At 35.9% G+C, this 12,126-nt stretch overlaps 1 protein-coding gene across 1 annotated transcript in view; it reads left to right on the top strand.

Annotated features, from left to right (window-relative positions):
• Positions 1-10,536, top strand: part of mdga1 (MAM domain containing glycosylphosphatidylinositol anchor 1) — a gene marked incomplete at its 3' end in the record, with an annotated part of 212,544 nt that extends 202,008 nt beyond the window's left edge. Inside the window, exons 17-18 of the mRNA XM_079250525.1 lie at positions 718-826; positions 10,451-10,536. Of these exons, the coding sequence (XP_079106651.1) occupies positions 718-826; positions 10,451-10,536 (195 nt within the window). The remainder of the gene's footprint in view (positions 1-717; positions 827-10,450) is intronic.
• Positions 10,537-12,126: the final 1,590 nt, after the last annotated feature.

Genomic DNA, 12,126 nt, shown 5'->3' with positions numbered 1-12,126 from the left:
CCGAACATTTATTTTACACCTCTTCATGCTATTGTGGAAGATACAAGTTTTCTTCAGCTCCTTAGGTCATTTGGGCTGCACCCCTTTCACATCTCTAACATCCTCACTCAAAAGAGGCATGAATTACACGTTTTCAAATAAACCAGTTTCCAAATTAACTGAATACCAAGCCAGATTCACTGGTGAAAACATTAAATAAATAAATAAATACATACATAAATAGATAAAAAGTCAACTGAATCTTTGGAGTCACAAAAGGAGGAAAAGTTCATCTGTTAAGCATGGGGGTGGACTGCTGAGGACTTTTGTTGCTTCAAAGAGTACACAGAACATGTCACTGGTGGTTGAATTGGTCTAATTATTTACAACAAATCTGGATTAAAAACATTTAATATTTTCTAGATAATACCTTAAATTGACTTTTTTTAGATCATTTCACCTAATTTTTATTTTCACTTTCATAGCACAACTACAGAATATAAAGACTCATTTGCATTAATTGAGATTTGATTATTATTCTACATGTTTACAATTTTTCATTCGCCTATCAAGGTGTGGAAAGTAAAATCATGGCATGCCATTGGCTTTTGACTTTCAGAGTAAGAAACAGACAAAAAATTGCATTGTCCATTAAAATCAAGGCTGTTCCTTGAGCTGAAGTTTCTTTTAGCTGACATACTCATGTGACATTTGTCTCTGTCTTTATTTGCCAAACAGATCGTTTTTGAAGGAATTCGAGGACAGAATTTTGAGGGAGATATTGCCATTGACGACGTGTCCATCACCATAGGAAAGTGCAAGGAAGACGAAACCGTAGCCAATGCAGGTAAGACAGGTAAGATAGTATTTCTAGTAAAAAGTGCATTGCAAACAAATAAACACTTGTTTACTCTGAAGGAGAGGCTTTCTGAGTCTTGAAGAATCCGCAAGGGATGTATAATATATTTTATTTAGCTGACCATTTCATACACTTACTATTAAGCTTAAGAACAAAAGTGAGGAAAATTGACCCAAAGTGTTTCAAGCTGAACTGAGTTTGTAAGAAAAGACATGACCAGCGGTGTAGTCCAGGGTATACGCGGGTATACAGAGTATACCCACTTCTTTTACAGTCAGCATTGAGTATACCCACTTCTAAAGCATCTGGGATTCTGCTTTTACATTTAAAAATATTCCCATAAATATACGTCTACCAGCAGCTCAGCTAATGATACCAAATCCACAATGGTGCAGTTAGCCAGCAGCTGCATTCATGTTAGCCTGACCATAATAAAAATGTTTATATGTCTAGCAGCAAGACAACTGCTGACACTCTTATTTTTTAAGGGCAAAAAATTGAGAGTATACCCACTTCTTGAGGGACCACTACATCACTGGACATGACTGATTGAAAACAAAGGGTGGAGGCCAATAAGTGGACAGCACAGGGCGCCAACACCAGTGCTTCCTAAAATCCTCATTTGAGGTCCTTCCTCAGCTTCTATTGTTTCATTAACATCCCTGTTTCATCGCTTTATTTTCATCCTGTACATCTACTCTGCACCACACCTGCCTCTTGAACATTTATCTTTATGATATGCTGTTTATTCACCTTTTATTTTCTGAGCTCTTTTTCCTTTGATATGCGCATGTGTCTGCATTGTGTTCGTCACCTTTATAAGCTTCTGTTACTTCTGCCTTAGGAGAGATACAGAAGTGACAGTGTTTGTTAAAAACAGTTATTAGGAAAATAGGGTAGATGCATTAAAAAAAAGAGAAAACCCAGAAAGCTGTTATTTTCTTTGGCCAGAAAGCTGCCAAATTCTCCTTGCAGAATATCTCACTTTTTTTTTTCCTTTGTTTTTTTTTCATGTTATACCACATATCATTAGAGTAATCAGAGATTTTGCGGTATATTTCCCCTTTAAATTGTAGCATAACTGTCACAGTCTTAGAAAAATAAGCCATTTATATATTCATATATATATATATATATATATATATATATATATATATATATATATATATATGACCTAAACATGATCCCTTTCCTATTTTCCTTAAGTTATTTTGATTTCCACTCCAAATCAAGTGATACATAAAATCAACTTAATGTCGTCCAAATTTTGGAAAAAAAAGAAAACGTGGGGAAGTTGCTGCTACTTTACGCCAAGGTAATATTCCAAGCTTGTAGTTGCTATGTTTAATCATAAACCCTTCATAACAAGTGTAATTTGCATTAAAGGAAGTAATGAATTATCCAAATAACTTAGCTTTAAATTGTGCATGGCTTTCTGTCGCCTGTAGGGATGTAGTTTATAGGATTTCCACATCATTGAGTCATATTTAATTGTATAAAATGGATGTTGGATTGGATTTGGATTGTCTTTATGTTTGCAGACATTAGTGTGATCCCAAGATCCTTAATTCAGATATAAAAACCTAAAAGCACCAATAATCTGTGAAAACAGAAAGAAATACTTAAATAGAGCAACAGAGAAGAAACTGCAAAACAGAAATCCAGTGGATGTTGTGTGTGCACTGAATGTCAAGGCATCAAGCCAGATTTTATTCAGCAACACGTACGGAGACTCTAAAGGGCTTTTTAACTTTTGCAAGAATATACTACAAAGAAAATATTAGCCATGAAATTGACTCAAAACAGCAAAAAACACATACTCCAATGAATTATTAACAAACTCTTTTTACCTTCTGAAACCATGTGTGTGAGATGCCTGTGTATGAATGTGTGTGTGTTTGATGCGATCTAACATATATGTGTATGTCACAACCCTAGCGGATGGAGTAAATCATAAATGAAGCTGTAAACAGGAAGACGAAAGCACATGAACTCTCAGTGTGCGTGTGTGCGTGCGTGCATGTGTATCCTACGGCTTTCGTGCAGGCAGACACATACAGTGCAGGCAGATGGGTAATTATCAAGCAGGCGACTCGAGTCTTTGCAGCTGTAACAGACACAATGCATTTGTCTTAAGTGCAGAGTTTAGCTCAATAGATTCAGCAAGCCAAAGCAAGGATTATACAGACATCCAGCTACATTTCAAGGCACGCACACTTGTAGAATGAAAATATAAAAGAATGAAGCTTCTTACAGGATATCATACAGTTGTCTATCAGATTGTGTCTTAAATGACTAAAATTGAACTGGTTTAACTTTAGTCCAAAGTTCATGCCAGAGTGTTGCAGTGGTGTTACTGCACATTTTCAGATGACACTACTGATGAACCCTGAATCTCACACGAAAAAGCAGAATAGTAGGTAAGACTAGTTGTATTATTCAGATGAAGGAATTTCTCGTCAAAGCATCAACTCAAAGTACTCACAAGCTTAAATGCACAAGCTGGTGTTTTTAGTGGACATCATCCGTGCCATTTATGCTGCTGTCAAGCTCAACTCTACTTAGATAACTTTGCTTTCTGTTTTACATATTTTTCTTCTTTTTCCGTTGCAGCTAGTACATGCTCACAAGGCAGGATTAGCTGACTATCATAGTGAAACAGCCGCAGTGGAGTGGAAAAACTGCTTGTGTGCAAGTGGCCATTGAACTGTGAAGGCTCTGCCATGAGTAGGTTTCCTATGCAAGCTGAGCTCACTTAATGTCTACTGAGAAAGAAGGCCATGTGTTAATCCTAACTTTCTGTTTGTGGATCATTTGTTCGTATCTGTGATCCGTGGATATGCAGTGTTTGCATCTGAAATAGTTGCCCTGTGGTTTGAAGCCCATGTTTAAGGTTTTGCACTTTATGTGAATAAACTTGTAGCCTTGTTTTTGTCAATTTGCAATCTTTTTACTTTAGCCATTGCAATTTAAAACATGAAATGATGCAACACTGCTCTGAAGGTGTTAATAATAATTATTTATGGTTAATTAGTAATCTGAACATGGAACCTAAACTTAGGGTAAAGCATGCACTCCAGTTTAAAAGTGAAACAGCAGCATGAGCTTTCTCACATACTCATATGCAGACATCAACATCAGGTTAACGATGTGCACCCACAGGGGACTGTTATGCTAAATGAAGGATGATTGCCTCTGACTTATTTAGTGCAACCCCACCTGCACATATCACAGGGCTCCACCTGGCTCAGATGTGTGCTTGCAGTAAAAAGGTGGATGAAGATGAGCTGATTTTCTTAATGTCTGTTTTTAAATCATATTCACTTTTTCTATTCTACATTGCTGTTTTATCAGTTTGTTTTCACTAAGTCATCAACCATCTTATCTCTTAAAGGCTTGAAACATATGATCTACATGAAGAAAAGTAATGACTTTTCAGAAAAAAAGGAAAAAGTAAAGCAGCAGATGTCACAACATTTCGTGTGACGTTCAGTAAATCATAAAGTCTTCAGTTTATTAATCTTGAAAGCTAAACTTAGACGAGATAGTCATATTTGACTGATCCTGTTTAAAGATGAACCATGTTTGGTTCTTCAATTTGTTTTTAAGGGTTTCATTTAGATTGAAATGAAAGAGAAATACTTTATAGTTCTTCAGGGAGTCTTTAGAATCTGAACTATTGAATACCCAGTTTCATATTCGCTCAATCAATTCAAAGGTGGTAAAAATAACATCTTGAGATGCTGGCTTTTGGTTTAGGTGCACTCAGATTATACAACACTTTTTATTTGTACAATACAAATTCTATTGTTGAGTGGCATGCTTCTAATTCATTATTAGTTGTCTTCCTGACATAAATCTCAGGTCCTGTTTGTGAGATCGATTGCTACCACTGTTATAGTTTGGAGCATACATGTCTTCCCCCAATGAATCCCGACTATGTCACCTTGCTTGTGTCATTAAGGACAAAAGAGAGATAACAGAAAAACAAGAATATGTCTGTTGATAGAAAAGCCTGGTCCTTTTTCGTTGATGTAAGGCCAGAAATGTGTTCATATGCAAGACAAATGGATGTGTGAATGAAAACATGTATGTCAAAAGAAAATATATGTATGGTGAAATGCCAGAATGAATTATTGCCTGCACTGCCCTTTATGGTGGGTTAAAGGCCAGGCAGAGAGAGGTAGTCAGAGATATGTAGAACACTGTGTCCCACTTCAATTGTTGACCAAATACAGTACAATAGGAGTGTGTTTGTGCGCGTGTGTGTGTGATTTCTGTTTTCTGTGTTGCATACAGATCTAACCATTATTATAGATATTGATTTTGTGCCTGGAGGATGGACCATCGGTATAAAATTATATTGATCTTTTTAATACAAAACCCACTATTTTATTTATGGAAGTGTGTCTGAGGAGGCTGCATTTGTGTTTTCTGTATAAAAAAGAATAGGATGGCCTATAGTGTTTTTACCACAGCAGAGAACAGGCGTGTAGACTGCTTATATGTAATGTGAAGTGTAAGATTTGATTGTGAAGAACAAAAGAGAAACTTAGATCTCAAGAAGCTGACTGGGGGTTGTTTCAATCTGCAAAGAGATTCTAAACAAAGTAAATGAAACCACGTAAGAGATGTGCATTTGTAGCTTCCAGCTGCGCGGAAAACAGCCACAACCTTATGCAAAAGAAAAATAATTGATACATCAGTTATTGGTGATGACATCAATTGCAACTTCTTTTTCTCATTACAATGTGAGCACTGCCGTGGCATTGTGTGGGATTTTAACAGTGAATCTCTCTGTTTCTCTTGTTTACTCATCCGCCCCCTCATATATAGCTTTATTCATCCTTTTTATACCTCCTTTTTCCTCTCAGTCTATTCTCTCCTCCCAAACAGATTATTTTTTCTCTTTGTGAAGTCATGAAACAGATCCTTTTTCAAAACCACCCCCTCTGCTCCCTCTTTTAACACCAGTAACTTTGTTTGATACTGATCAAATTATGATTCTTCCTATGAAATGCTTTTTTCCTTCAGTGTTCATATGCTCAGCTTTATGCTATAAGACAGCCTTAAAGCTAAGATGAGAATAAACACATGTAAAACAGAAAATATACAACTTATCATTGATAATATGCCTGGCGTGTAAGAGATAATAGGAATACCCGGTTTGTAAAAAAGAAAAAGAAAAAGAAAAAAAAAATTTTGCAAAGCAGGCAAAGGTCATAGAAAGGAAGACTTGTGATGCCAACAGATCATGTGAAAATCTAGAACATAGGCGCAACTTTTTCATCACTTTGCAATGTTTGTTTTACAAACACTTGGAGCCCATCCAAGCTGCAAGCATGTGAGAGGCAGGGGACACCCTGGACAGGTGACCAGTACATCACAGAGCCAGCCACAGGCGTTTCCACAGGGCGATGCGCTGCCGCCTACCTATGTGACTGACATGCAGGAGTGGTGCAAGTACCTGGCTTAAACCAGGATGTTTGGTACAATTCTTAACTGCTAGTGCACAATACCAACACATATTATCACCACCAGCCCTCATGTTTGCTCCACTGAAGCTTTGGGTATGCTTTAAGTTAGTCAGTAGGAGTGAGACAGAGTTTTTTGAGCTAATAAACATTCCAGTGGTCAGTTCCACTGTGCTCTGTTTGAACTGGAATAAGAGAAGCTACCTGTTGCGTCATGTGCAAACATTATTTTAAAGCCAACGTTCGATATCCATTATTATTATAACTCATGTTGTGTGTGTGTGTGTGTGTGTGTGTGTGTGTGTGTGTGTGTGTGTGTGTGTGTGTGTGTGTGTGTGTTACAGACATGGAACCTCATCATGGAAATAGAATTTTTTTTTTTTTTTTTTTTTTTTTTAAAGTCAGGTTCAGATAAGAGTGGAGATTAAATGGTCTACCAAGAATAGTTTTGCAAGTTGAATCAATGTATCAATTTTTACATCTCTTATTAGATAAAAAGCACATTGTTTGGTTACTGTAAAGAGAAAGAAGAAGCAAGAGGACTTTATTTATTAGTATTCTAAATGGTATTTTTTGTCATATTTATCTTGTTTTTTCATCTTCTTGAATATAATCTAAATGTGCATGATTGTGAGTCCAAAGAGGGAGAGATGAAAAAGGAGTGATGAAGGAGGAGTAAGAGCACAAGGTCAGGAGGAACCAAGTAAAACAAAGCAGAGCAGTAGAACGCAAAACCAAAACTTTTAAGCTGACAAAGAAAAACATTCCCTTCCGAAATTTTCATGTATTCGTCATGAAAGTTATGTGTTCTCCCCATATTATTATATATTCATATATAAATTGCATATTCTTAACCTAAACCAGAAGTTACTGTTGCAATATGTTTCGTTTGATTTCAATCGATTCCTGTTTTGCAGATGTTCAGCATTATCAGATTTATAATTTTTCAGATTTTATTCATTTTTCATTTTCATTTTTCATTTATCAGATTTGATGGTTCAATAACAGATTTTGCCAAAATGTTTTTGCTTTTCTTTCACAAGTGAGGAAATAAAAATATGTTAAAATGCACAAAACAGTGAAAACGATCTTGCCTGACTGGCCTGCTCCCTGACTTCTCAGCACCCCTAAACTCTGCTCCTAGAACTGCCCCTGGGGCCAACACAGACCGGCAAACAACCACCATCACTGCTAAGGAGAATTTACAAACACTAATATGCATTTGTGTGGACTGTGGAAGGGAGCTGGAATACCTGCAACCTCATTTACTTTGCATAGAATTTTTTTTTCATAGGACTGCCATTTAAAAGATGTGTAAGTACAGAAATTCCTGATTTATCAAATATGCATACACATACCGGTATGCATTTCCTGTTCATAAATCCCATCTGTTCTAAATAAGCCTGCTGGTGGCTCTTCATGGTCATTTGCATTCAGAAACGCCCTCATTTAGCCACGTATTACAACAACACATCCCTTCAGAGGTCACATGGAAATGGCTTGTGTTTCTGTGATGGATGAGAAAGAAGCAATATCTTCTTTTAAAGGGAGAATTTATTTAATTGCTCAATAATGAACTATAAAAACAATTCAAGAAAAATGTTTTAGAAAGCATCACACATCACATAGATGAGTTAAATCTGCAAGCTGAAGAAAGACAGAGCTGCCATCTTCAGCCTCTTCGGTTTATTTTGGTTGGTTTTATATGTTTTGCAGGATGAACGAGCTTTAGCATGACTTTATTTTCACACATATTCCCAGCATCTTTCCACCCTCATTGCAGCTCTTCATTGATCTGTTTGAAACTGTATGAGAGAAATCAAAAGAAAAGATGCATCAAACACAGATGGTGTAATGCAGCGCAGTGATGGACAGGTAATTTCAAAGCGCTTGGATGTTCATCCGAATAGTAGTTAATAAAACTTTGCAACACAGATACTAAATCGAGGCAGAACTCGAAAGCGGCATCTGATCAAAAATGATCTTAGCGATCAGATCAGCTGATTGTCTGATGGCGCTCACTCCAGAGCAAAGAGTTTGACATATTATGCGATACCATCAGATCAGTGGTGATCAGTTCTCACCTGTCTGTCACGGGCATCTTTAGAAATCATTCAAGCTCACAGCCCTGAGCGCTTTAGTTTTTACAAAAGTTTACTTTTTGAGTAATTATTATTTAAACCAAATAAATAAAAAGGTTTCTGAGATCCCCGTGACACCTGCAAAACACCAGGTTTTGTGATCCTGCATGGAAAGATTTGTGCTTAAAATTACACACATTTCTGTGCACAACTACAAGTTGATCAATCCTGTAGTTTACATGGGAATGCTGGTACACACTCATTTAGCACACTTCTGTGTGTTTGCAGGGTTGATTACAAAAAAAGACTCCTGAAGAGAAGCTGTGCATGTAAAGGAAGAACATGGAAACTTTACATGGAAATCAGTGTTCGAACCAGGAATCTTTTGCTGTGTGCAGCAAATAAAATGGATGTTTAGTCAACTCTGACCAATTTTGATGTGGAATAAGAGTCTCATCAGTTCACATTCAGGATTTATTTATAGGAATCCAAAGGTCCAATTAGCATCTGCAATTATTTAAAAAAAGAAGTTATCTTATAAAATTAGAAAAATAATTAAAAAAAGAAAAAGTTGTATTTATGCAAATAAACATTTTAAAGTTGGAATTAATCTCTATTTCACAAAAGAGGGCAGAATTTGCACTTTTTCAGTATCTGTGAAAGTATTCTGAGCAATGAAAAGGAGACGATTGCGAGCACACTGGAAAATTGGGCTAAATGAGGGCCACCCCCTTCTGGGGAAAATCGATCTTCTAGAAGTTATGGTTGCTCCACAAATAACTACATTATACAACAATGAGCTTACCTTCCTTTCAACTTAACAAAGTCTAGACAGTTGTAGATACTTTTGCAGATGCAGGGAGGTCAAAGACCACATTTACTAGAATAAAAATATGTGCTCCAAATGAAAACAGCCTGGCAAGAATAGTCCAGGGCCACTATGCCTTTTCTCTGACGTTGTTTGCATAAACATATCGAGCAGAGGGTCAAGTTCCAGGTTGGATCTTGATTTAAAAAAAAACTTACTGAACCCGCTGACAGACCCACTTAGTTACATAGAAAATCATACATTGGTCTTGTTGGACTCTTTGCAAGATGGTGATACTCAGGCTCAGTGACTCTGTTGTAGGAATGTGAATTAAAACAGAAGCCATTGGCAAATGTAAAAACTCCAGATGGGTTTCTCTCTGAGATGAGAAGGGTACTAATAATTGTTCTGAGAGTTTTTAGCCTTTTTAATTACTCAAAAATCATGCACTGCAATAAAATAAAAACAAAAGCCTGAATGTGAGGCAGTGATCTGAAAATCCTCTGACTAAACATCACAGAACATGTGCAGGGATTTATCAGGCTTAATAGTAAACCAACTCTATTTCTGTGCAAGAAGCAGACAACCCTTGTTAATCAATCTTTCCAAGCCACTTTGTCTTTTTTAAAAGGCCATAGTTGAATGCAAATACAAATTTTGCAGTTTTAAGAGAACTTAGAGAACAAACAGAATGGACAGCCAGCAGATCGTGTGGAGATAAGGTTCCCGAATTAGATCAAAAATGTATTGGATTAGAATAAATGACTTAACACTGTGAGCTGCCAGCACACATAATGTTCAGTTCTTTCCATCATTACGAGAGTATTTTTGTGTGCCAGGAGAGCTCGTTCCTAGACTAGCTACAAGACAATATATATAGAAAGAATATATATATATATATATATATATATATATATATATATATATATATATATATATATATATATATATATATATATATATATATATATATATATAATGTATATATATATGTATATATATATATATATATATATATATATATAATCTAATAGTATATATATATATATATATATATATATATATATATATATATATATATATATATATATATATATATATATATATATATATATATAGTAATCTAAATTATAATCTCAGATTGGTGAATTTTTTTTATAGGAAATAATGAAAGCATTTAATGGATATCAGAGGATGGCAAACTTTCTTGCATAAACTGATGTGATTCTTTTTCTGTTTGTTCCCATAGTTCTGACTGAAGGATCATGCTCACGCCCACTGGCCAGCTGGCTGACCTTTGGCCTCTCCTGCTTCTTTTCACTCCTCTACAGATGATGAGCACTTCCCACTGCACCACGCCTGTCTGTGCTGACAGACGCTGCCCTGACTCGTGCTCTTTTACTTCTCTCTCTACCCCGCTCCCTGTCCTTTCCAGTGCATACCTGTCTCCTCTATTGTCTATCCTCTTCACTCAATCTCTCAGTGTCTTGCATCAGTTTCATATTTCTAGCTTCGACAAACAGTGTCTTTGTCTAATTTCTTCTCCTCTGCTTTCCTTAAATATTTACCCACAATATAACCATCTGACGCTCATATCGTATTTAGGGTTAACATACGTAACGATCAGTGAGATTTAACATTTCCTACATAGTCACTGTGTTCAGATCACCTCATTCATGTCAGTGCCAGTGTGTCACCTTAACCTCTGCTTCATCAACCTTTTTCATCTATAACTACACCTTTCGTGTACCTCCATTCTCTTTAACCACTAGTCCTGACAGCGCCTCCATCCTATTCCCCAGACACACCAAAGTGTCAGATACTCTACCAAAGATGACATAGGACCTGAGGGAATAAAATGAGGGAAGAGGGACTCCAGGAAGAAAGCGAAAGTAAGCGAGAAAGAGGGGGGGAAAAAAGGAAAACTTTTTTCCACAAAAACTACTCCCTTTCTGTCCCGTCCTTGGGACATTGAGGGCTCCTGAAGGACAAAGAGAGACGAACAAACTGATGGATGAATGAAGAAACAAATCAATGGTCGAGAAAAGGACACACCTGAATCAGATTATGGAATCTGGGTGTCCCTAGTAGCCTGTTTGCTACATGAGATGGACCTCAGTGCGGAATATACGTGTACATTTATCTAATATATATATATATATATATATATATATATATATACATATATATGTATGTATATATATATATATATATATATATATATATATATATATATATATATATATATATATATATATATATATATATATAATATAACAGAATTTAAACTAAAAATCACAAGTAGGCCAGTGGAGGACTTTACTAAGTGAAATTAAAGAAGCACAACATTTCTACAACCTCTGCTGTTCCTTTGGGTTTTATTCTAACTGTATGATGTTGGAGTTTGTTCGATCTTTTCTGTGTTTTTGATAATTTGTTTTTTTTCATTCATTTTTCATTTTTTGGGGGGAGGGGTGGGGGATAGTATTATCAATATAATTAATTTTTGGTTTCACATTTTTGTTGTTTTTTTTTTTATTATTATTATTGTTCATTTTGTTACATCATCCTAAAGGTCAAGGACAAACAGTAATAAAGTGTTATATTCATATCTATATGAGGAAGAGAAGATGATTTATGATCAAGGACCTGATTTGAGCACCTGGTGGGAATACACAGATGACCCAAGCCATCTGGATAGAAACCTCAACTTTCTTCACATATACAATACAGAAAACACACACACATACACACACATTTCCTCTTACAGGGATCACAGTTGACCCTTCAGATCACCTTTTGCATTAAGAACACAAGGAAAACCAGGAATGGTTGATTGAATTTTCAAGTATTTCCATTTTTTTTTTTTTTTTTTCATTTTTATGAGTACAAGTCAGATGTCTGGATTAATCAAACATAACAGAA

Source organism: Telmatherina bonti, assembly GCF_933228915.1.
Source record: "Telmatherina bonti genome assembly, chromosome: 1".
NCBI lineage: Eukaryota > Metazoa > Chordata > Actinopteri > Atheriniformes > Telmatherinidae > Telmatherina > Telmatherina bonti.
Note: the sequence above shows the minus strand (reverse complement) of the source record. Positions and strands in the feature narration are given on the sequence as shown.